This window comes from Lepisma saccharinum, chromosome 19 (assembly GCF_977018435.1).
Source record: "Lepisma saccharinum chromosome 19, izLepSacc3.1, whole genome shotgun sequence".
In the NCBI taxonomy this organism is placed as follows: Eukaryota; Metazoa; Arthropoda; class Insecta; order Zygentoma; family Lepismatidae; genus Lepisma; species Lepisma saccharinum.
The window spans coordinates 7,287,205-7,315,056 of record NC_139247.1 but is presented as its reverse complement, the minus strand read 5'-3'; the positions used below and the strand labels follow the sequence as shown (position 1 = coordinate 7,315,056).

Genomic DNA, 27,852 nt, shown 5'->3' with positions numbered 1-27,852 from the left:
AGCCGCATTACTTTCATAACAAAATTAGCTCCTGGTCCGATCGCAATGCCATCTATGTCTGTCATCCGTCTGGGGAACTAGTTTCTTGAGTCGTTTTCCACACTACGTTATTCAAGGCGCTGTACTAAAACGACCGGAAATCTCGATCAGCGAGATCGTTCAACTAACTGTGGCCAAATAGGAATCAACAAACAACAAGTATACTGTGACATAATCTGGTCTGTTTTGTGTTCTGTGTGTAACAAACAACGAGATGGATACAGTAAAGGCTCTGTGGTAAAGGTGTGACAAATGTGAAATAAGTTGATGTTGCAGCAGCGAAATGATGGCTTACTGGAAATGTTTTTTCTGTTTTGAACGTATTAGCTCAAACGAAAGTATAAGCATTCTGAAGGCTGAAGAAAATGGAATGGAAATTCTAAGGAAGATTAAAAGTTGCTTCGGCATATGGGTAAGAATAAATCGTGTATACTATGATATAAATGAGATCTCATGGTGTTGTTAGAACGTTCTATGGTGTTCATTTGGGTAACAGTAGCATAAGCCGGAGACACATTAAACTAGTTTGTTTTCAAATAAAAATCATTGCTACTTACCTCATATGCATAGCAGAAGATTTTTCAAGCTGGGGATCACTTTTTTTTCATGAAAAAGCGTTATTTTTAACATTATAATCATTTATTGGTCGTTGCTAATTCGGCGGGCAAATTTTGACTCACGTTGTCTATCGTCAGCTGATATGCAGTATCGTCAGCTGATGTGCAGTGTTTCAAAACTTATGAACCGATAAATGCCGCACAAACTATTCACAAAAGGTTTTTAAGCGAGGCTAGACTCTACTTTACGTCCTTATCTGCATGGTGATTGCTTCTTTGCAACCGAACGCACGGAACATTTGATTCACGTAGTCGACGGTAATGGCGCAACGAGCTATCGTACAACGGAGATGCATGATTGACGAAAAATACCTTATTTACAGGCAAAATACGTTGCACGATTCTAAAAAACAATTTTCCCGGCTTCAGAAAGTCCTCAAGAACGCAATTCCGTAAGTACTTTCTCGTCTTTTCTCCTGTAAATTTTAAGAAATCTGTCTCCGGCTTATACTATCGTTACCTTAATTTGGTAACCCTTCGTGGTAACAGTTTCATAGATCGGAGACACATTAAAATTTGATATTTTGTGTTTTGCATGGTTCGTACTTACCAATTTTGGGTACTTATCCGATAAGGCCCGAACACCTCTTTCCTTAATTTGGAGCGATTTTACAATACCGGGAATTTCTCCATTTTGTTTGAAATTCGGCATACTCACTAAATTAGGGCTCCTAATCACGAATCTGAAGTTAAAATTTGGCGCTCATGTGTCAAACTTGCAAAATAAGAGGGTCAGTCATCGCAACCGACAATGCACAATTCCTCATTATTTATCGCAAGATTTTCCGTTTCGAATACTTAAAGAACGAAATATATATATTCCTGATATTACTACGACCCTAAAATTTAACTATGTTTCCTAACCTAGCCTAACCTAACCACGCGCCAATGGTTCGTGGGGCTAGCGCCAATGGTCCGTGGAGCTAGCCATCGTGCTTGTGTTTTGTCGATTTGGAGTGGGTATGCAGTGTTTGGTAACATTATAGTATAAGGGAAACGGATTTCTTCAAATTTACAGGAGAAAGTACTTATGGAAATCATTTTCTGCTGTAGCGTTGTGGAAGTTCGTGAATCTAGTTTTGATCCATTTTAATGCGAAAACATGTCATTTTCTGCGAAAATCTCGCTAACACTTTACTATACCTGAGACGGATTCCTTCAAATTTACAGGAGAAAGTACTTACGGAATTCATTTTCTGGAGTGTTGTTGATGTTCCGGAATGTAGTTTTGGTCCATTTTAATGTGAATCCATGTGGTTTTATACGAAAATCTCTCTCCAACGTGCTATTTCTGCTCCCGCCATTTGCTTTTTACACGAGAGCACTATACACGCTATTGCTGCGTGGCCATTTGTTTTGTGGACGAGAGTACAATGCGTGGTATGAGTAAACCCTGATTTCTTCAAATTTACAGGAGAAAGTACTTACGCAAATAACTTTCTGTAGCATTGTTGATGTTCGGGAATGTAGTTTTGATCCATTTTAATGCGATTGCATGTAGTTTTCTACGAAAATCTATTTCCAACGCGATATTGCTGCTGCTACAAGCCGATGTTTTCCGTATATGCTAAATTGAATGAAAGGACTGCTAATGGAACCTAACCTAACAGGCCTAACCTAACCTAGTAGGCATACCTCGTCCCCGTAAGTAAGTAAAAACGTCAATTTAAAATTCCTAAAGTGTTTTTAATTTTTAAAAAAATATTTCCGACGCACTATTGCTGCTGCCTTCATTTGTTTTCTGCACGAGAGCACAATACCCGATATTGCTGCTGCTACAAGCCGATGTTGTCCATATATGCTAAATTGAACGAAAGGAGTGCTAATGGAACCTAACCTAACAGGCCTAACCTAACCTAGTAGGCATACCTTGTCCCCGTAAGTAAGTAAAAAAGTCAATTTAAAATTCCTAAAGAATTTTTAATTTTTTAAAAAATTTTAAACTATGCTTGCCTTACCTAACCTAACATAACGTCAAGGGTTTGTTCCTGAGGTGTTTTTTTTTAAATTTTGTATTTTTTTTTATTTGAGCATACTTTGAAATCCGGCCCGAAAGTAGGTATTTTTTTGGTAAAGGAGCTTGCAACACTGCATGCACACTCCAAATCGACAAAACACTGGCACAACGAACGATCAAGGGTAAGCTATCGCCATGTTGTGTGTGGAAATAAACAAGAACAGTAGGTACTCGTAACTGTAAGAAATATACATTATTTTTGTTACAAATTCCATTATTTCACCTAAATAAGTGTTCCGGAATGCAGAATAGTATGTTAGCAATGTAAAAATGTGCGAAAGAAATCATTCCCAGGTGTCTCAGGTATAGTAAAGTAGTACCAAAATCTCTGTCCGACTCGCTGTTTCTGCTGCCGCCATTTGCTTTCTGCACGAGAGTACAGTGTTCCGTGTGTTAAGATGATGCAACCCCATAGTCAGTGTTTCAGCCTTGCCGTATTTTCACTACAACATGACGTGTCAAGTATTTTTTATTTTTTTTAACTACGCTTGCCTAACCTAACCTTACGAAAAATGGTTTTTGGGGCTAATGCGAATGGTTTTGGGGGCTAACGTCAATGGTTTGTGAGGTTAACGTCAATGGTTTGCGACGTATTAGCATAATTTCAAATCCGGGCATGAAAGTAGGTATTTTCTGGTGTACGAGGTTGCAACACTGCATAAATCAACAAAACACTCTCACAACGCACCCTGAACCAGTACGCTATCGCCCGCCATAATGTGTTACAGAATCGAAATAACAAGTAACAGTAAGTACTCATAAATGTAAGAAATAGAAATTATCTTAGTTAGAAATGCATTATTTCACCTTAGGAAATGTTCCGCATTCCAAAATAGTACGTTAGCAATGTAAAAAATATGATTTATAGGTGTTTCCCTTATACTATAATAGTACCCAGTGTTTCAACCTTCTTAACCGAAAAATACCTACTTTCGTGTTCATTATGTCATCATAAACCATTGACGGATAGCCCCAAAAACCATCCATGATAGCCCCATGAACCATTGACGGATAGCCCCAAAAACCATTCGCATTAGCCCCAAAAACCATTTTTCGTAAGGTTAGGTTAGGCAAGCATAGTTAAAAAAAATAAAAAATACTCGACACGTCAGGTAAGGTTAGGTAAGCATAGTTAAAAAAAATGTGTAAAAGGCATGTTTGGAAACACTGCCGAGACCGCGTGACTTTCGACTCTCGCGCCATCTGCGCGAACATAATGGAAACAACGGCCTAATGTTACAGAAGATGCAAGTTCCTTACGTAACAATTGATTATTTATTGTTCTGCAGCATTCTATGGTGAAGTTTTTAGTTTCCGCGAAAGAAAATACCTCGACAATGATACAGAAAGCGATTTCAGTAAGTAGTTTCTCCTGTAAATTTGAAGAAATCTGTTGGGGCAATATCAGATAGTTACCCCAATGTTGTATTGCGGAACATAGTTAAAGGTGCCATTATGCTTCTGAGACGAAAACAAATGCAATTTTTCACATTCTGAGTGCTTTTTTTTATTCCTTTCTTCACTTCCGGAACACTCAATATGGCAGGCACATCTTGACTCACGTTGTGGGTATGCAGTGTTTTAACCTTCAGAACTGAAAAATACCTACTATCGTGTTCGTCACAGGTGGAAGTTATACAGCTACCTGTGCATAATGTAAAATTTTCACACATGGTATTTTTCGGTGAAGAAGTTTGGAAACACTGCATACCCACAACGTGAGTCAGAATGTGCCCGCCATATTGTGTGTTGCAGAAGCGAAGACAGGACTATGTATGTAAAAAATTGTGTTTCTTTCCATGTAAAAGCATAATTGCACCTTGAACTACGTTCCGCAATACCCAATTGGTAAGTACGAACCATGCAAAACACAAAATATCCGATTTTAATGTGTCTCCGATATAACGAACTGTTACCTTTAATTTGACATTCGAATACTGATCTGACATTGTTAGTTTCGATGGTATTAGTAATTTAATGGGTAACAGTTCCGATTGTTTTATGATTTCTCCTAGCACAAAGACTATTTATCATAGAATTTTGGAAATCATTGTCACACGAAATTTGAACCTTCCTTAAAGTAATGAGCACTGTTTGGACTCAAAGAAAAGTTACTTATGTTGAAAAAAACAATTTGAAAATTACCTTACGTACTTGTCATGGACAAGATATTCTCCGTCGACAAGCAACAGTAAATATCGTAGAAGCATGGGAATGAATGTAGAAGTAAATCGGAAATTTAGTAGAATGCATTTAGGGACTTTATTTTAATCCTAAGGGAACCAAACCTAACCTGCCTAACCTAACCATGAAAGCATATGTTGAACAAAATCTTAAGTAATCGCTAAAACTCCGCAGTATGTGTTAACAGATGTACATCAAAATCGAACCATGTAAAAATTGTATTCGTACCATGATGAAATCACAATAAAACAAAAGGAACTTGGGCCTTTTTCTGTATTATGTTTCATACATGTCTAAGAGATGAAAACAACTAAGCGAAATTAATCGAAAATAGTATTTTCACTTATGGGGATGATACTATATTTGTGTTGGTTCCCGGCTGCACCCTTAAAAGCAAAATTAATGTTAATTAAAACTAGACTTGCCAACTTTAAAGAATAAAATTTTGGGAGATACCTTTAGAGCCTTCAAACCCTTTAGATTATTTTTTTATTTAAGTTTGGTGGACTAACAGGCATTTAGCTGCCCAATTATAGGTCTCTGCTAATTACGTTTAAAATTTACAGCTACAAATAAACAATGTCACACACACAAGTAATTTTGTGGTAGATTACATTATCAGAATTTGACATGCTAATCTAGAATATGCTGAGTTGAAATAAATCACATTATATAGAAGTAAAGCAAAGAATTGTCGGTATGTTCATAGGTAGAAATAGAAATTCACCACACAAGTATAACAATAATTGATCGTTATTTTTCTGATAGGAGAATTCAACTAATGATTGATATATATGTGATATATTCACTATGGGATATGGATATGAATATTGATGTATATTAGAGTATACTTTGGATGCAATATTATCAGAGCAAATGAATGTATCCGTGCTTCACATTCTACTTAAACACATTCTGAACTAGAAACATTAAAAAAGGAACTTAATTTCAGAAGTCAGGTCCCATGGTGACTGAGCTCCTTGTATTTTTCTTTTACTGCTAATGAGAATAACTTCATCAAGGAGTCCAAGGTTTGAAACGCAATGGAAGGACATTGCACAGTAGTTCAAATCCTACTTTTGAACAGTCTGCACTTTACAGAATTCACCAGCGTGTATCAGACTGTTGCACCAAAAACTACGCCAAATTTGGTGAAATCCGGAAATCATCATACTGAAGACTAGATTCGGAATGCACATGCATATTCGTGTTTATTAGGAAAAAGTTACTGATGGTGACTAAATCACAAAAGATATTTATTTCATGAATATTATATATTTTCACTTAACAACATCTTATTTTGCATGTGCACAAGCAATTTATGTGAATATTCTTTTGTAAAAGTATTGAATATTGTGAATGGATGCTTTCCTGCATGTTGCAGCAGAGTATTGAATATTGCAAATGGATGCTTTCCTGCATGTTGTAGCAGAAGGGGGACCCATGTTTTGATGCATCAGCATACTAAATTTCACCTTGCGTGCAAGTAAACAAGCCGCGCTATTAAGCATTTTGACAGTTTATGCCTCCCACCAGTTTATTCGGCCTCCCTGCAACAAAATTGCATTATATTCCGTACTCTTGGCTACAGAATGCATATCATGAATCAGAACAAGCTTCAGTGCAGACGATGCCATTTTAATTCATCAGCTGTACCAGCCCTGGATGCCAATGTAAAATGATGACATCATGGTTTAACCTGGTGAAAGCTTTCGTGCACACCAGTCACATAAAGAACGCCGAAGCGTGCATCAGCAGTGCACCAGCCCGTCCACCAGTGGCATCTAGAAAGTGCGAAGTACTTCCAGTTCCGAATAGGCTATCTCTGCATAAAGTGGACTAAACACAACAGTTCTGCAATAAAGAGAGGGGCTAGTGTTGGTTTTGTTAACTTGATCACTATAAGTATATTTTGTAAAACCTTCATGATGCCTAAGGGTCTCTGAGTTATGTAAGTTCTTGCAGCTCCTGGAAAACTTCATCCAGCAGTTGACCAATTCTGTGTTTGTGAAACTTTGTTAACTATATTTTATAGGGCTAAACCAATACCACCATTTGATGATTCCTGCTATTACCGATACTTGTATAATTCTAGAATGAAATTAGAAGGACTTGTTAATCAGTCATACTAACTCATTACATCACATTCCTGTAATGACATTCAATAAGTCTCAAATTATTCTCATGTAACAATCTTGTGACATTTTGTTTCTAGACCCAGAGAGTGCACAAAGAAGTATTTAAAATATTGCAGAACGTTTTAAAGTATTGCAATTGCACTGAAAAATTGCTGATTTGAAAGAAAGAAAAAAACAATTACAAAAAGAAATGTTTTAAAATGAATAATGGGAGACGTATTTTGAAATGTATGGGATTCTTCATTCATTGCAGAAGAACACTGGAAGAAATTAAATAATGAGAATGGCAATATGAACTCAATGCAGATTTCCCTTTTCACAAGTGTGATAAATCACCGGCTTTGAAATTTAATCCTACACAAGAGATCAAGAATCTTTGGAGAAGGAAGGAGAATTTTGAATTATCTACTGATATTTGCAATCCTTAATTAAAATTTGAGAATATTATTTATAAAATAGAATAATAATTTGCTCGTTTCACAGTTGAATTGTTATGTTTGACCATGTAATATTAGCCACAAGATTCATTGTATTTGTTGAACTTCAGTGCAGATATTTCCGTGAGTTGGATTTACAAAGAGTAACAACACGTGTTATCAGTTAATTAATATCGAGACCGACTGCGATGCGATGTACAGTGGTACACAACAACGTTCTTGGAGAGCATTCTCCACAGACTACTCACTACAGAGCAAATACAAGTTGATAAGTCAATTTGACCATGTTGGGAAAGTGTGTCTTTTGTACAACGTTCAACACTTCCCCTCAAAAATTACTTTCACATGCTTGCTTTTTTACAAAACATTGTTACACTTTAACATAACAATAAATACACTACTCTTCATTTCCCACTCCCATTAAGCCACATAATTTAGCAAACCTAACTTTTGCTAATGGTTTCATGAGAATGTCTGCTACCTGACTTTCAGCATCAATGTGCTCCACATTTAACACTTTCTCCTGAAATTTTTCTCATACAAAATAATAATGCACTGCAATATGTTTTGAGCGTTTATGAAATTCAGGAATTTTTTTACCAACTTAATAGCACTAGCATCGTCCACTAGCAGTATGGGCATTCCTGTCAGATGAGTAATCTCATTCAAAAGTCTTGTTAACCATATCACTTCCTTCGCTCCCTCGCTGGCTGCCACAAATTCAGCCTCTGTTGTTGATAGAGCAACTGACTTCTACTTCCGGCTCATCCAGGATATTGCTCTGCCTGCATACTTGCATAGAACTCCAGTTGTTGAGCATCTTGTTGTTGGATCTTCACCATAATCTGCATCACTGAAGGCTTCCAGGATTATGATTTGGACTATAGCATATTCCACAAGCAGTGGTTCCTCGTACATATTTGAAAATCCATTTCACTGCTTGCCAATCAGATATTCTTGGACTGTCCAACAGCATAGGAGATATCTGGCCTAGTGACTGTAGCCAGATACATCAAGCTGCCAACTGCTTCTCTGTAAGGCACACTAGTGTCTACTAACTGCTGTGTGTTTACTTCCCCTCCATTAACACTTCCTTTTTCAGCAGGTGTTGACACAGCATTCGCTTCACTCATGCGAAATTTCTCAAGAATTTTCTTTGTATAGTTCTCTTGATATACAAAAATAGAACCATCTTCTTTTTGTGTTATTTGTATGCCCAAGAAACAATCTAATGACCCAACCACAATTTCAAATTCTTCTTTTAGAGTTCCAACAAAACCTTTGATATCTTCAATATCATTGCCTGCAACCAATCCATCATCCACATAGATGGCTACGATCATTTTCTTCATTTTTCTTACAAATGATCACACTGGGATCAGCTTGCTGCATGTAAAACCATGCTTCGACATGCTTGCTTCAGTCCTTAAAGACTCCTTTTTAGCTTACACACATGACCAGTCCCATCATCAAACCCTTCAGGTTGATACATATAGATTTCCTCAGCAAGTTCACTATAAAGTGAGGCTGTTTTCACATCAAATTGAGCTAACTTCAACCCTTCACAAGCTGCAACACTCAGCACAGTTCGTACAGTATCAAATCGAGCCACTGGACTAAAGGTTTCATCGTAATCGATTCCACTCTTCTGAAGATAACCATTTGCTACCAGTCTTGCTTTAAATCCGTAGATACTGCCATCTGCCTTGGTCTTTACTTTTAGAAACCACCAATTATCAATAACTTTTTTATTGCTTGGAGGTTCAACAAGTATCCAAGTGTGGTTTCATCTTCCATTGCTAATTTCCATTCTGCAGCTTTTCTCATGCTCTGCAGCTCCATTCTGTTCATGTGTATAAAGGCATGGTGGTTCTGAAATTGAACCCATTTTCTTTCAATAAAGCCTTCACTTCTGCATTATCAAATTCCTTCCCAAAGTCGGTGAGCAATTCTTTCACTACATGGCCTGTAACACTGACTTCAGCTAGAAACTGTTTTAGTCTTGCAGCAACTTCCGATTTTTGTTCCAGAAAAAACACACATCGGAATTTCGAAAAGTCATCCTTGAAACAAACAAAATACAGTGCACCGCCCAGTGATTTAGTTTGCATTGGCCCACACAAGTCAGCATGGATTCTTTCACCTGTTTTTTCTGCACGAGAAGCCCGCTGCCAAAAACTTTTCAGGTGTTGCTTGCCAACTACACAGCTTTCACAAACCTGATCATCAGTTTTTACATCAATTCCGTGCTGCACTAGAAACTTCTGAACATGCTGCTTACCTTGGTGTACCAACCTTTCATGCGACAGCTGCAATGTATCGGAAGCTGACACTAAGCATACTTCAACAGGAATTTTGGGGGGTAATGCATGCATGTGCATTTGGTACAAACCACTTAAAGTAACACTTCCCCATGCATGTACCTTGCCATTTCTTTGTAGTAAACACTTCATGGAGTCTGCACTGAATAGAAAACCTCTTTTTATAGTGGAGTTCACAGAAAACAAATTCTTACTGATATTTGGCACATACCACACACATCACGAAGATGATTTTTCACCCACCTACCGTTGACCAACATTTCCACATTCACTATATCACTGCCATGTGCTAATATGATAGCTTTATTTCCCACCTGTAATTCTTTTGGTGCTGGGAATTTTTGGTACTGTACAAAATAGTCCTTCCTGTTAGTCGTATGTGCTGTGCTTCCAGTATCTGCAATCCAAACTTCCGAAGCAGGACAGTTCTATTCAAAGCTCACAAAGGCTCCTCCTTCTGGAACACGCACACTTCCACTGGTTGAAGACCTATTTAACACCAACTTGCATTGCTTGGCAAAATGGCCTACCTTGTGACATTTAAAACACTTTTTGCTTTTTCTGGACATTTCTTGTGTTTCTTTGGATCATCACTTTTCACCACAAAAGCTGTAGTGTCACTACTCTTGTTGGGAAGTCTCATTTCAATTAACCTAAGTCATTCAGTTAGCCTGTCTACAGTACGCTCTTCCACTGGAACCGACTCCCACACACTTTTGAATTCAAAATATTCACTAGGTAAGGTAGACATGATTCAACTCATCAAAAGCAGTTCTGGAACTTTGGACTTCGTGAGACGTTCCATTTCATCATTCATTTCACGGAAATTTCTCTGTAGTGTGGACACATATGTTGCAATATCTTCTGCTTCATCTTTGGATTGATTGAAGAACTGCTCTGACAATCGATCCAAACGCTGTGCCGAACTTTGTTCATACATGGACATCAATTTGTTCCAAATTTCCTTAGACGTATCACACGTGCTGGTAAGTTTAGAATTAGCATCATTCATGCCATTCCCCAATATCATTTGTGCCATAATGTCCACCTTCTGGAACGTTTTACACTCTGCTTTGTACTTACCTCGTTCATCCTACACTCAGCACCAAGTTCCTGTGGAGAAGTACACATGCCATCCACAACTTTTAAGAGATTGTGGTGTCGTAACAGCAGCTCCACTTGTCGTTTCCACCTTGGCCAGTTCTGCGCAACTTTTAGCATGTCTACTGATGTCTTGAACTCCATCTTTAGCTGCAAACGAAAAACGCTTCTTCCGAGAGTGCAAAACTCTCGCCAGTCTGGTTAGGAAGACAAAGAACACTTCCTGTTGCACTCCGAAGAACGACGACACTTACTGTTGCACTCCGTCAAACCACCAAACTTCACGAGCGCAGTGGATACATGTGAAACGTATCTGGACCCATAACCTGTTGAACCTCAGCGCAGATATTTCCGTGAGTTGGATTTACAAAGAGTAACAACACATGTTAACACTTAATTAACACTTTATTAATGTCCAACGCGATGTACAGTGGTACACGATAACCTTCTTGGAGAGCATTCTCCACAGACTACTCACTACAGAGCAAATACAAATTGATAAGTCAATTTGGCCATGTTGGAAAAGTGTGTCTTTTGTACAACATTCAACAGTATTACTATTTCCTTATGCTTTTGTTCAATTTATTCCATTGTTATAACTGTAACATTATTCAAACTAAAAATAAATATCTTATGAAGGGAGTGTGTGTTCTCCGAAAATGTAACAGTAAAAATTCTGTTTATGTGCTTGTAAGGACCATAAACTGCAAGAGAATTAATTTGAGAATATGGTTGAACAAGGATTATAATTTTGTAATAATTTGTGTGACACTACTTTTGTTATCAGTAATTTATTCAAGGGAAGTGGGGACATCGTAACTTGTTTCTACACAGTAAGACTGATCATGAAGTTGTGGATAAATAGTTTTCAGACATCATTCATGAGAAGACAATCACACGCATTCCGCAACACATTGTACTCACTGTGAGTTCAGGTGCCATAGGCTCATTAGTCTGAAAAAAATGCAGTCTAGGGTGTACTACATGTGAAGTGAATTTGACACTTTGGGTGACCCTAAAGAAGACTTAATTACTTCCCAGTAGTATTTTTTTCTTAATATCTATCACATAAATCTTTTTTTTTCTTGTTTTAGGCAACAACTGCACTTGATTCATCAGATATTGTGTGCATCCAATGTGTGCAAGAGATTGATCTCTTTCATGATTTCCTCCAAACATGTCAAAATGCTGACATGATGATGAAAGATAAAATCTCCACGAAGAGAGTGAACTTCAGTCAAAAGGAGACAGAACAGGTAAAAAGTGTTAATTTGAAAATGTTTAAGTTAGTGCGACCACACGATGAAATGGTGCATTCCTTGTGAAAAAATGCATGATGTTTTCCACATTTTATCTCCACAAAGGTGGAAATATTTTTATTTTTTTTCAGGTAGGGCCCAAAATTTTTCACTGCCATCTTGGATTCTTCATATTAGAGAAGAGTGTTAATTTTTTAGTATTATTATTCTGACACCCTTGCATGACATTTAAGCAGCCACTAATAAGGGATTTTCCAAAATCCAGTACCTAGGCAGGGGAGTGATCCTTTTTCATGTTGATACAGTTAGAGCTGAAACCCCTATACCTAGGCACTTCAAGATATTTTTTGAAGAAACATCTTCAACATGTTTGTATGGCTGTCATTGATGGAGATCTATAAATGAACCAGTCCATTATTCTTAAAAATGCTAATTTGAGCAATCCGAATGCTACATTTTGAAAGTAGCTTTACTTTTCACTGCTACATGAACAAAACAGTTGCTTCTCTTGAGCTATTTCTGTACACTATTCACTAGAGAGGATATACAGGGTTATTACAAATGATTGGAGCAGTTTCATGAGTTTGCTGTAGCTCTAATATTTGACATAAGGCCATTAAATTTTACAGTAATGTAGAAAAACTCAAAAAGTTTTCTTCTCTCACAGGCGTGTTTCGGATTTCTGTCGGGAGAGCGCAGCACTGAAAACTGAGTTAAGATGGCGACAGCCACTGAGAAAGCTTATGCTATAATTTCATGCATATCAGTCCGTCAAAACAGTGCTATCATTTCCGTAGGATCTTCCAAACGGTTGGTTGTGAAATGTTCAGTGCTCTTCTTGCTCTATTCGTCGGCTTCTGTGGGCTACATGTGTAACTCGCTCACACATGGTCAACAGTTTCTTCACTCACTAGAGGCCGAACCGTTGATTTTCCCTTACAGAGGCATCCTGTAGTTCTAAACCATCGCCGAATGGAGTTGGCATCGGTGCATCTTTCTTGAACTTTGTTCTAAAGTGTTGTTGCACTGTTTTGACCAACTGGTATGCATGAAATTGCAGCACAGCATAAGCTTTCTCAATGCCTGTTGCAATCTTTACTCACTGCTCAGTGCTGCACTCTCCCCACAGAAATCCGAAACACGCCTGCAAGAGAAGAAAACTTTTTGAGATTTTCTACATTACTGTAAAATTTAATGGCCTTATGTCAAATATTAGCGCTACAGCAGACTCATGAAACTGCTCCAATCATTTGTAATAACCCTGTATATGTAACTAACCATATAGAAGTTGAAACTATTCATTAAAATGTTACTATTATAATAATATTAGAACTATTTAAACTAATAATAGTACTTTCTGAATATTTGACTGTACTCTTCCTTCTATTTCCAGGTCAATGTGGTGAGTGATACTTCAAGTGATGACAGTGATTGCAATCAGTGTGAAGAAAATGGCTCTGCAGTTGTTGATCCTAACCCCAGCTTAGAGAGCAACTCAGAGACACAAGAAGAATCATCAAGGTATGTAAGTGATTGCAGATATTGTGTTATGACTAGGGCATGCATTTTCAAGTTGTAACACAAGTGTGGCTACTCACCAGGAATTCTGTGAATTTTTGGTTGCAGGAATACTGCGTGAATTTTTCTCCATAGATGTGAAAAATTGCAAGTTTTAGTATTTGAAATCCCATTGAATTTATACATACGAGAGTCATCCAGAAAATAAAGACCGTTTGGGTATACAAAATGAAAAACACAATATTTATTGGAAAAAACAATTCTCTTACATACCTGAAGCTTCCTTCACTTCTCTAAATAATCACCTTCTACATTTAAACATTTGTCGTATCTGGACACTAGCTTCAGAATTCCCATGTTATACTCTTCTGCCCCCAGTTCATTAAGCCAGCTGGTCACTGAATTCAAAAGACTGCTTGTGCATTTCCGCCGCGCAGCTCACTCCTCTTTCTCTTTTCAGGGTCAACTGGCTTCCATAACAGCTGTACTCATAACGCTGTGAGTGGAGGATTTCTGAACGCTCAAAAGGTGAAACCAGCAGAAATTTACCGGCAACTGAAAGCATTGTATGTTGATAATGTAATGAACGAAAGAAATGTGAGGATAATGTAATGAACGAAAGAAATGTGAGAAAATGGTGTGAAATTTTCAACAATGGACAAACAAATGTGCACGATGAAACTCGACCTGGACGCCCATCACTCATCACAGAAGACTTGAAGACTGTAGTGAACAACAGAATCTTGGAAGACAGGCGTAATTTTTGCTCATCCACTCTATAGTCCGGACCTTGCTCCTAGCGATTTCCACCTTTTCCCTAAGCTGAAAGAGTTTCTGGGCGGTAAACATTTTGGAAGTGATGAAGAGTTGGAGAATGCAGTGACCACCTGGCTTAATGAACTGGCGACAGAAGAGTATAACATGGGAATTCTGAAGATCGTGCACAGATACGACAAATGTTTAAATGTAGGAGGTGATTATATAGAGAAGTGAAGGAAGCTTCAACTATGTAACAGAATTGTTTTTCCCAATAAATATTGTGTTTTCCATTTTGTATAACCAAACGGCCTTTATTTTGTGGATGACCCTCGTATTTATGAATGCCTTAAGACAAGTTTTTCACAGTTTACCTTGTATTTTTATCGAGGAAGGAAAAGAAAGCTGCGTGGAAAATGGTACAGTATTCTCTCAAAACCTATATGTGACAGAAAGAAGCGGTGGTAATACATACATAAAACTGAAATTGAGAAAACATCTTGCTTGCATGCGTGAATGTTTTGAAATTTCATCTTGAAAACCAGGAATTATACTTATATTTTATCATGGTCTTACAGTGGCCACTCTGTAAAACACATGGAAAGGTATCATACATATACACTATATTGAATTACACTACTTCACTTCTGAGAATCATTACCAATGTCTTAATTTTCTACAGTCATCACATTAGGACAATGGCAGAATAAAGACATGTCGTTTGATGGAGGTGGATCCTCTTATGATTCCCACCAACTTTCGACATCCAGCACATTTGAATACCCCCCCCCCCCCATTGAAAAAAGAAATGGTACAGCCATGTGTCATAAAATGCCATAGCCTTCTTTGCACTGACAAGTCATTCTTTGTTTGGGGGGGATACAATAATATTTGTATTTTAAATTTTAAAGAAATGTAGATGAAAACAAATTTCTCACAAATAAGTTTTGTGTGTGTGTGTGTGTGTGTGTGTGTGTACATCAGACATGACTAGGGACCAGTACCAATGCCCAAATGAAATGCCTTACTTGTTGCCTGCTACCCCTCCTTATTGAAACACACAGGACAAGCTTCATGATGTGTACATTGCACACACATTTCAGTGTGTTTTGTTTCTGTAAGAAGAATTGATTTCCCTCCCATACAATGCACCCACCTTCATTGTCTTCTGCATTACCACTATTGTTTCATTGGTGATGTAACTGACATGTGTCATGCTTTAAAACAGGATGCTAACCAAAATAGAAATTGGTAGACAATAAAAAATCTTAGTTGGTGTACAATTAGCACAGCTAAGTTACAAACCATTCTGCTTGCTGTTGTAGTGTCCTTTTCTATTATATCATCAGTGACAAATATGGTTGTCACTTTTTCTTTATTGCCATAGTGGTTAGCACATCAGGAGCCCCAGGTTTGAATCCCAGCCTTGGCATGGGTTTTTGTAAGTATCCATGAATTTCATCTTATTGCCACTGATCCCCATCATCGCAATTAGCCAAAAGTGGCACAAAGCAAAGTAAAATAAACTAAATCAATCAGAATGAAACATTTTCTTTATTGCGTGCAGTGGTTCATCACTCTTGAAACTTATTTAACAATAGAAGCGCCAGGATTTTTTACTACCTAGAAGCACCACCTCCGGTCAAAATGACCGGTGTTTAAAATTTGACCATTTCTCAAAATGGATATTGCGAATAATCATCTTATTACTAATAAAACAAAATGTTTTGTCAAAAAAATCATGAAACCCAGCGATTTTTATTTTCCATGCACTAATTACAACAATAAATATTCATTTTCTTCAAGGAAATAAGTTTCCGTCATGAAATTTCACATATTACATTTTTTGCATTTCAGTACCTTTTCTACACCAGAAACACATTTTCCACAAACATATTTGTTGCACATTGAACAAATGTCACTTGTTTCGTTTTCATTGCACAATGCCACCTGGCATTGGCGCCTCTTTTTGGAAACAGAGCCACTTACATTCCGTGCATGTGATATTGATGTTGACAATATTTTATTGGGCTTTGCATTCAAATGTCCTTCTCTCAGTTTCAGCTAATTCTATCAAAAAGTTGTCTCGTAATGTTCCTCCCCGTGACTGCCTTGTAAACTATCCATGCATTTATTGCTGCCAGATCTAAGATATTGTAAAATACATGTACTGGCCATCTATGTGATGAAGCACAGACTGAATATTTGCATGCCATTTGATCAACAACATCAACACCACATTTAGTTTTGTTGTAATACTTGATTGTTTCTGGGAGTTTCTTCTGGCTTTGCAAATCTATTTCTACATCTGAATGCACGGAGCTTAGGAGTAGAACATTTTTGTTTGGTTTAGCTTGGTATGCACACAATGTAATGTCCCCCTTTTTTAGCAAACATGTTCCATACACTTGTGTTCTAATGTTCACAATTTCATTAGGAATCTCCTTTCTATTTTTCTTCATACTGCCAATTAGGCTTGTCTTCTTCTCCTTTAGCTTCTCAGCGAGTTTTAGCAATGTGAAATAATTGTCAGTAGTTACATTTCTACCTGCATTTAGATAAGGTGAAGTAATTCTCAATACAACATTTTCAGGAACAGTAACATTATCATTCCTTGATTCATCTTTCCCAAGGTATGGAAAGGCATTGCACATGTATTTGGAATGTACGTCCACTAGCATCCAAAATTTTATACCAAATTTTTCTGGTTTGTTTGGCATGTACTGTGTAAATCTACACCTCGCTTTCGAAGGAAACAATTGTTCATCAACTATCAGATTTTCCCCTGGAGTGTAGCAACTCCTACAATTAGCTATAAATTTGTCCCAAATTTCAGAGCACAGTGCAACTTTATCAGTTTGTAATCATTCAGATCTGGATGATTTTGAATCCAATCTAAGATATTTCATTATTTCCCTGAATCTGTTTCTTGACATTGCTTGTTGAAAGAAAAGTGGCCCCCCAGTAGTTTTCCATAAAAAATCGTAGTCTATAGAACTGCACCCATACGCTTCTCTAGCATATAAATTAGCCAGGAAAGCATCAAGTTCTTGTAATGACAAACGCCAGTTGGGTTGCTGGTTTCGAGCTGCTCCTTCTTCCGTACACTTCTGTATGTGTCGAAGCATGGAATCGTCTACAAGAAGTCGCCATGCACTGGCAACGTTTGAACCAACATGCCGTTTTGCATATGGAGTGGGACCTGCTGTCTCTCTCAATACATTTTGAGCACTACGTCGCCCTTCAGCATGTTCTCCAGTATATTCAACAGTCCAAGAATTTATACCATCTTTGCCAACATACACTGAACGTACCTCGTGGCTTCCAAAGAAATGTCGTCCTCCTCGGCCTGTTCCAGGGCTCCTTCCTCGACCTCTAGCTCCCACAGATGTCTTGTTTGTCGAATTCTTCAGTTTCCCTCTTCTAAGAGATAGTTCTGAAAAAGAACTGAGTTGCAGCGATATTAGTATTACAATTGAAAGTATTATTATTATTTGTTTGTTGCAACAATATTAGTATCATGATTCAAAGTTCAATTATTACAATCAGAATGAGCGAGTATAAAAGAACAAAATAAAAAAGAATGTTCGACGACCAGTGTCTAGTGCCAGTGACTCGTCAGAAGACATCATGCTACTTATCAAAATTGAATACCTATAAATCAAGAATATCTCTCTCTCTCTCTCTCTCTCTCTCTCTCTCTCTCTCTCTCTCTCTTTCTCTCTAGTGGACCATTGTACAGGCATTCGGGATGTCCCAGGGGTTCGAATCATTGTGTGCATACACACTCACACAGACACACACACACACACACACACAATATCATACATGAGAACATGAACAGTACATTCACTTATATCCATGTATGCTTGCACACTCACACAGAGGATGTAATTGCACAACTACCTGCTTCATTATTTGAAGATTCATTCAATACTTCGTCGTCTTCGGAATCCACAGAATAAGTTACATCATCACCATCTGTTGTAGGAATGTAGTCCATATCATCATCAGTAAGATCTGGGTCCTCGACATCGGATTCATTTTCACTAATCTCCTGTAATACTTTCATATATTCCTCTGGACTGAGGACACATTGTCTAGAAAACATGCTTACAAACTGCAGTCTTCAAACGAAGCTGAGTCTTCACTTTCCCCTTCTTATGAGCTTCGACAATACGCCAACATATATGGGCGAGTCCAAAAGAGGAAGGAAGAATATGGGTGGAAACTGTAAGTGCAACATTCCAAGTAATTTTACTAGGAGTTTTATTCAATAAAAATGCTTTATGAAGATCACATGAAGCTATATCATATGGCAAATTTTCAGTTGAGGTTTGAAATAGGTAAATATGATTTTGATGTTTAGTAGCATCTGCCTCCTTCTTCAGTAATTTGCACCTTTACTCCAGAGCGAAGTGGAAAATGTTCAAACTGATATGTGTGTGGGAAAGTGGCTCCGAGGCTTTCAATTTGCATAACTTTGACTGCACAGGAAAGCAATGGGGTAAATTTTAAAAAGGATTTTTGATTTTTGATTTGATTTAGTTTATTTTACTTCGCGTTTTGTGCCTCTTGGCTAATTTGCGAAGATGGGGATGAGTGATGAAATGATGAAATTGATGAATGGACATTCACAAACAACCAAGCCCGACCGGGATTCGAACCCGGGACCCTTGGCGTCGCAGCGCAATGTGCTAACCACAAGGCCACAGGGTCGTGCTTAAGGAAAATCAATATCCATTAAATTTATTCATTTCTGTTGTCAGATTATATACTATACTTATCATTGTAAAATAGTATGTACACTAACTTAAGAATTAACAATCCTTTAATAGATGAATAATTAACATCATGTGCATTACATTTTGTGTAATATGCACTAATTTTCAATATATGTACCTTAGTTCTTTTTCAGTTTTATGAATATGCCCTGATGCATGAGTAAATCATTTTACTCATATTCTATGATTGTGCATTCTTCTTCCGGTAAACATAATTCCATGGGAAAAAATTGAAGCATCTAGAAAGGTTTATTTCCAACATTTTTTCACCAAAGTCTATTTATATGGCCAAATATCACTTAAAGAATAGTTTGTTATTTCTGGACCATTCTTTTGCTTACAGATCATTAAAAACTATACCCATTCCATTGTCCAAACCAATCAAAATGGCTGCTGGATTTACATCTTATACACAAAGTCATATATATGAAACTACCACTTTCCCGACATACCTTTTTTTGGTTTTGCCAGTCAATTTCATTTTAGAAATCATAATCCTTACGGGACTTCATAAACGGCAAATTTCTCTTCTTTAAAACAAGAAGGAAGACTAATTTAAGTGTTTCACAAAATTAACGAGCTATCCACGACAAGTCTATTTTTTCCACTCCCAGTGTCACCAAACATCCCATTTTTCCACTATATGCACAGACTATAAATTCAGAATACTTTATATGTATGAAATACAATTTTTTACAATGTTATTTATTTATTTAATAGAAGATTCCAAATACAGCGTTAGCCATTTTACATTGGAAGGATTTTATAGAACATAAGGACAAAAAAATAACATAATACAACAAAAAAAATAACAGAAAAATTACATGTGGTTAAGAGACTTATATACTTTTGGCTAACTTTCTTCTAAAACGGGCCAGATTTTCAAAAATGTCTATTTCGCTTCCTAGATTATTGTATTCACTGGGCAGTCTATGGAACAGAGAGCGCTGGATGAGGCACAATCTCGGCTTCTGAGAAGCAAAAAGTAGAGTGCTTCTTTTTGAGCGGGCAGGCACACGAAAGTGAATTTCCTGAAGAAGACGGTCACTTCTGATGTTGCCATTCACTATTTTGTGTAGAAATATATGGTCAGCCAGTCTATGTCTCTCTTGAGGAGTTTGGATATTTAAATTTTGCAGGAGGATGGACTTTTGCAAGTGTTTTGTGGACGGAATTCGGTGTCGAACAATGGCCAGGAAGAAATTTAGAACGGAATTTAGTCTATCTTGATTTATCTGTAATACATTCTTTGCTCAATAAATCAGTTTTCTTATTACTTAAATACCAGTTTTTACTTATTTTACATTATTAAATTTTTGATAAAATATTTTTACCGTCAGTGGGAAAAAGGTTTTTCCTGTAAAACATAGATTTTTCCCTGAAGAAAAGTTGGCAATAAGAATCAACTTTTACAGAATTGGGATTACTTTGACTAAATCGTTCCATTTAATTAAATAAGTTTATAATATCACCATTTTGCTTGAATATGATCGCAAATTGTATTAAGCATGGGTGCAAATTAATATTATCTTGATAAACTTAGTGTATCGAAACTTTTGGGTTTTTTCCACTCATTGCTTTCCCACCATAAGTGCACCCGTTATCTACCATAACCAAAATTAATTCACAGTATTTTAGTTTTTTACAATACTTGATCTTCAAAAACGTACACTTATTTTACTAAGTTAGAATGATCAAAATTTAAGTTTAACTTTCACTAAATAACAGATATTCACAAAATGTGAGTTTTTATGCTCCCAGCATAGCTAGATACCATTATGCTATGGTAGTGATGATACGAAAAATTTCATTGATCACTTCGTTAAAGTGGAATACTTTTTTGTCACCGATTTTTTTCTATATCTTAAATTAAATAGAAAAGTATATACACAGTAATCTGTCAAATTAATATTTTATGTATCTTATGTGAAAAAAAATACCTGTATGTAACAAATATGGATTGGAATACATTAATGAAACACACTGATACCCACAAAACGTAGAAAGGCTTTTTACAGTATGTTGACAACAACTTTGACTGTGTCATCTTGGGAAGTCATCTTCATTTTTTTAAATAACAAGGCATTCAAGTAATTTATTAAATGTGGTGGTCATGCTGCTTGAATCATATTTTTTTGATGGTGGTCTGTAAGTGTGGAAACATCTGTTTCAAACTTTGAATGAGGAAACAGGACCAAAAAAATTTGATACATGATATGTAATTTGTTACGGTATGTTGCAAACGTGGTAGCCATTTAAAAGTCTGCAATGTTGAATTGAAAGTGATTTATAAAGATAAGATGGTCATGTAACATATCAGTATGTGCTACAACTTTAGAAGAAACATGGCAATGTGTTTAATGTCAATGTAATTTGAAGGCCAAATGTTTTTCATTAAAGATACTGTGATTAGTGAAGAGGTAACCCAACAACACTTTTGTGGACTGTTGCAATCATTTCATTCATACCCTCATAATAAGTAAATTACACAGTCCTTTATGCTTCGTGGGTTTGAGAAGTATGGTGTTTTTTAATATATCCATGGTGCTCAACACGAAAATGACACCCATTTTATTCCTTCACACATAGTTTTTGCTCTACAGCTACCATGCCATTAATATTTTTGTACATGCAAATTCACTTTGTTTTGTCTGCAGTATATTGTGTTTTGTGAAGTTTCTTATTTATGCAGTTCCATGTTTTGTTATTGTAAGTATGTAGGTGTGTCAACAATGTTTCCCTGATGGTATGCCAGAAATTTCATAAACATTGGGGACATCATTGCAGTGACCTGGCAATTTTTTCAAGTATCTCTACAATGCTTTCACACAGTATCTATGCCAAGCTGAAAGAAAGTGTATTTGTAGGCACAGATATAAAAAAGTTAATCAATATGAACATTTTAAACCTACAATGACACATGTTGAAAAGCATGCATAGATGAGTAGATGCAGTTACAAATTTTCTCGGAAAGCAACAACATTCTGAAAACAGGAAAAAGGTCATAACAATATTGAATAACTTGCATTGTATTGATTTGGAGTTTTAAGTCCACTTTATGCACAGTAAGGCTAATCGGGACTGAACCTACAGTTTGAAGTGGGATCCGAACCACTATGAGCCTCCGCCGAGAATCAGACCTGGGACCCCTTGATACAAAATAACTTCCAATAATTGTGATACAACATGAGTCTCAAGTTACATCTATTGCATTCTGATTAAAATAACTTTCCAGTGAATGTTGATGATACAAGTGAGTAGCATGGTGACAGATTTCACTAGGAGGTGAAAATAATGGAACAACGTTATCAAAGTCATTAGTGTGTGAAAATGTTAGGATACTACTGTTGGTCTATTAAGAGAGAGGAAAGTGACGAGGTTTACAAGCAAAAATCAATCAGATGATCTTTGCGAACAAAAGCGCTCGTTATCGAAGTGTAATGCTGATGTGCAATGTTCCTAACCAGTGAACTGCAATGTTTATATTATCACATCTTCTGGAGACACACAGTGGTTCAGATCCCACTTTACACTGTACGTCCAGTTCTGATTAGCCTACCTGTTCATACAGTGGACTTAAAAAAAAACTCACTCACTTTATCACATGTTATTAACATAATGTCATATGCAATATCTATAGTTTGTAACATACTGTCAGTCAGTTCCCTCTTGTTCAAAGATCAATTCCTCCAGCTGTATTATTAGTATGGAATATATAAATGCTTGAATATTGGTGGACAATTTTTGTTGACTCCCACCTACTTATTTCCCTAATCCCCTTAATTTCCACTGCAAAAATATTCTAAGGTTGCTTCGATATTCTCTCAAATTCATATGCAAACATTGTTTTATTTTATTTTCCTAAGTGTTCTGATAGATCATCCATGCATTTATGTCCTGTAGAAATTCACCCACTGTGTGAGTGTCGCCTGTCCTGTGTGTAATATTCAGAGATTTAACTTTGAACTTTACCTGAAAAGGGTAAGATCTTGTATCACTTGAAAGTGAATAAATTTTGAACACAATTGAATGAGTGTATTCAGTGCCAAAAGAAATCAAATGTTGTTTACATAATGGACCAGTTATTTCCTTTAAAATTTGTAAGTATGTCATCTTCACTGTGGCTCAATAAGGACATTTCACTGTTAACAGTACACACATACCTATTCTACAACGTTGGAAACTAATTACTTTTTTTCCCCAAGGTACTTGGTAGAATGCATAGAGATGATAATAAATGTTCTTATGAAGCTTATGCTGGCAACAACTATTCCTAACTTTATCTGTCTTTCTCATTCTAGGGTCTTAGTGAAAGCAATAATGCACATGGAAAAATCTACACCTTCAGTTAAACACTTTCGCAGTGGTACCAGTGATAAGTCCCATGCATGCAACATTTGTAACAAAATATTTTCTGCTAAAGATGCTTGGAAGAAACACGCATGCATTCAAACAGATCAGAAGACATTTTCATGTGAGATCGGTAAGAATAAGTTGCTAAATAAATGTTCTTTGAAAAATCATTTACTGATAAACTTGAATGGAACAACATATTTTTCATCATTGTGTGACAAGTCCTTTCAGCAGAAGGATGGATATGATGATTACTTGTGGAGAGACACTAGAGTGAAGGATTGCAGCTGTGATACCCATAAAAGGTCATTTACAACAAAGTGCTATCCAGAGTCACATTCCACTTGTGCAGAAAAGAAGCATGATAATAAAATTTGTTGTAAAATATTCAGAGCAGAAGATGCACAAACCAGCGACTCAAGTGTTCAGATGATTGCAAAACCATTCCTCTGCAACATATGTAAAAAGTCTTTCAGGTATAAATGTATACTAAATACCCACATGCTGTGTCATAGTGACGAAAAACCATACCAGTGTGACATATGCAAGAAGTCTTTGAAGAATAAAGTGACTCTTAGCAGGCACATGTGGTTACATACTGATGATAAACCTTTGCAATGCAGCGTGTGTAAAAAGTCTTTTGGTACGAAATCACAATTAACCAACCACATGCAATGCCATATGGATGAAAGGCCCTTCCAGTGTTACATATGTAAAACCGCTTTTGTACGTAAATCAGACCTTGTCTATCATGTGCGGGCACATACTGATCTAAGGCCATACCAATGTAGCATATGTAAAATGTCTTTCAAGAAGAAATCAATCTTGACTGGGCATGTGCTACGTCATACTGATGTACAACCATTCCAATGTGACATATGTAAAAAGTCTTTCAAGAAGAGATCACACACTATCCTCCACATGAAGGTTCATTCGGAGGAAAGGCCATACCAGTGTAACATATGCAAGAAGTCTCTGAAGTATAAATGTTCTCTTAACAAACACATGAAATGTCATGCTAGTGAGAAACCTTTTCAGTGCAATATATGTAAAATGTCTTTCAAGTTTATATCACACCTTAAGAGGCACATGCAGTGTCATACAGATGATAAACCATTCCAATGTGACATGTGTAAAAAATATTTCAAGTCAAGACCACACCTTTATGCCCACATGAAGTGTCATATGGATGAAAAACCGTTCCAATGTGACAGATGTGCTAAGTCTTTTAAGATTAATTCAGCCCTTCAGTTCCACATGGTGTGTCATGCAGATGAAAGACCTTTCCAGTGTGGCATATGTGAAAAGTCTTTCAAAGTGAAAGGCCTGCTTAACAGGCACATTTTGTGTCACACTGATGTAAAACCATTCCAGTGTGATATGTGTGAAAAGTCTTTCAAGGACAAATCATATTTTAAATTACACCTTAAATGTCATGCTGAAAACCTTTTCCAGTGTAACATATGTAAAAAGACTTTCAACATGAAATCAGACCTTAAAAGGCACATTCTTTGTCAAAGCCATTCCAACGTGGCATATCAAATGTCATTAAAGGAGTAATGAAACCTTAGCTGGCATGTGCTTTTTCATGCTGATGTGAAACCATATCCTGTCTGTAAATAGTTTTTGAAATGGATAACACACCTTAAAATTCAGGTGCAGTTTGATAGGGTGACAAACCTTGGTTATGCAAGTTCCTTAAGAAACAGTTGGCACAGTTTGGCTCTATGATGACATTTGATTTATTGATTGATCTGGTGTTTTAAGTCTGCTTTATGCACAGTAAGGCTATTTGGGACGACCTACAGTTTAAAGTGGGATCCGAAACACTGACCAACAATTTAAACCTGTATAAAAAGCCTGCCAATTGTGCTAATTGCAATATTTAAGAGATTTTCAACAACTGACTTGGCTGTTGCAGCACTGGTGTTAATTACAAGAAAATGACAAATAAAAATAATTGCGACTAATCATTAGGATGAGAATTAGTGGTAATATGATTAAGTTGATGAAGGAACATCACAATGAACATCCCTGCCCAGGCCATGATTCGAACCTGATGTAGCATGCTGTGCTAAACACTCGGACAGGAGGTCTGCTATTATAAATATAATCTTGTTTATTGATGTTATACTTTTTCTTTGAAATCGGCAAACGTTTATTTGCAAGGTCGATATTGATGCTACAACCATTTTCGTCTTCTTCTTTTTCTAAGCAAACCAAACCCGCCTAGCCTAACCTTCACATTTACTATCCCAAAAAGCTACCAGCCAGTGATGTGCATCTACGCGTAAACAGCGATAGTCTACATTCTACACGTAGATGACATAATCTATGTAAACAACATGGCAAGAGGTAATAACTTAGCAAAGGGTGCAGTGAAAGTAAAACAACATTATACTGTGTGTCAGTTGCTGATGTGTGAGGAGAATTTTTCATGCTCTTCCTTCCCAATTCGAACAATTTCTCACCTAGGAAAAAACCTAATATAAAATATTCTAGTGTTTTATGGGAAAAATACTAATTTTGCCTCATGACTGCCATCTGTTGTCTTTCTTACATACTATTTATCTTCTAACATAGTTGATGATAGAAGAGAAAATATATTTTGTTGTAAATAGGATTCTTGTCAGTTCGTTAGGAACTCACATAGTTGAAAATGTCAGTTTCCTGTCATGAAAGCCTTGAAAATTAATGTTAATGCACTTTAGATTGTCTACATAGTCTATGTAAACTACAACCCAATGTAATCTATGCATATATTACATGTAGACAATGCATGTAGGCCCATCACTGCTACCAACCAATGGAAATGCTTGAAAAGGTTGTATCAGCAGTCACTACCTATTTGCAACTATAATGTGCAAAACTCTAAATGTCAACAATGGTAACACTACTTTGTGGGTCTAGCTTTGACATAAAGAATTTCGGGCTCATTGTTTCATATCGACATTGTTGACCATTTCTTTTATTAGAAAGTTTCCGATACAACTCGTGACAAATATACAGCAGGTTTTAAGCCTAGTTTCAAGGACCCGATTGTTATGCACATCGTGTGAAACCTGGCCTCCCTCAACTTAAAAATAAAAGAAAAAATAGGGAGTAATTTTGTATCCTTTTCCGTAAACTAAGAACAAGTTCGTTGTTATTCTTGATTTGGGGCAAGGTATCAAGAATGATTTTTCCCTTGGCAGAGGGTCGACCACCACCTCCTTTCCCTTTGCACACACAAAAACGACAATTTTGTTGTTCGGGAAAATATGACCGCCAAGGTTAGCTTTTTGATTTAAGAATTTTAATTGATGCAACTGGTTGGAAAAAGATCGTTACAACTAGTGTTTATGGATCATATTTGTGGTTAGTCCCCTATTTTCTTTTCCAATTGCTAATTGTAATTTGGTTGTTTCGGTCAGTTTTTTTTCCTTACATTTCTCTTGCTCATGTATAAACTACACATAGTATGCAGAAGAGTAACATGTTTGTTACAATGCATGAATGGCATCAAAAGGGGGATATGCATGTTACAACACACGAATCAACTTGTGAGAATGTTCGTTTCAAGCATCAACTTCAGGTTACAATTACGTGAGAACTACTTGACGTATTTCAATGTAACAAATGCCATTCTTAATGATTTTTCCGTACTTTCAAATGAGCTGAAAATAGAATGGTGTTTTGAAAATCGTACTTCCTTACATCGTTGAACATATTGTGTCCACTAATTTCATGAGCCTCTTTCATATCTATATATCTGCAAAAGCAATTTTTCAGTATTTATTGTTGTTCAAAAAATATTTCCGGTGGTAATTTTAGGCAACTCAAATGGTATTGCCGAAACATTATTGGTATATGTCTTGTAGTTCTTGAGATACAAGAGTGGAAATTCAAATTTCTTAACTGAAAAATTCAGCATTTTGTAGTGCAGATGAATGTGTATACACATATCCGACAGTGTTATGACAGTACTGAAATTTTTTCAGTATTGTGGAACATGAACGAAGGTTTTGGTGCAAAAAAATCCAAAAAAGTTTCTTGTGTTTTATATTTTTTTTCTAGAACTCTCAAAATAAAAAAATACAAATTTTATCAGGCATTAGTTGAAATGTGGCACAGAAAGACATATCTCTAGTAGCAGCATTGTGCAAGTCCAAACCTGTTTTCGTTACGCTTGATAATAAACAGGCTGTCTGAATCGCAAGCTATGTGATAATGGGGAAAATGTCCGAGCCCGTGGCCGTGAAATGGCAAATAATTGGTATGTACAGATGCAATAGGTCTCATAGAGAAATTGCAGTTGCTTTGAATGTGAGCAAAACCTGTGTGGCGAA

At 36.6% G+C, this 27,852-nt stretch overlaps 1 protein-coding gene across 1 annotated transcript; it reads left to right on the top strand.

Moving 5' to 3' along the window:
* The first annotated feature begins 282 nt into the window (after positions 1–282).
* Positions 283–25,482, top strand: LOC146002799 (uncharacterized). Its single transcript, XM_083140749.1, has 4 exons — positions 283–451; positions 11,949–12,110; positions 13,507–13,634; positions 23,473–25,482. Exons 1-4 carry the CDS (start codon positions 323–325, stop codon positions 25,082–25,084), a joined length of 2,031 nt encoding a protein of 676 aa, XP_082996875.1. The 5' UTR covers positions 283–322; the 3' UTR covers positions 25,085–25,482.
* Positions 25,483–27,852: the final 2,370 nt, after the last annotated feature.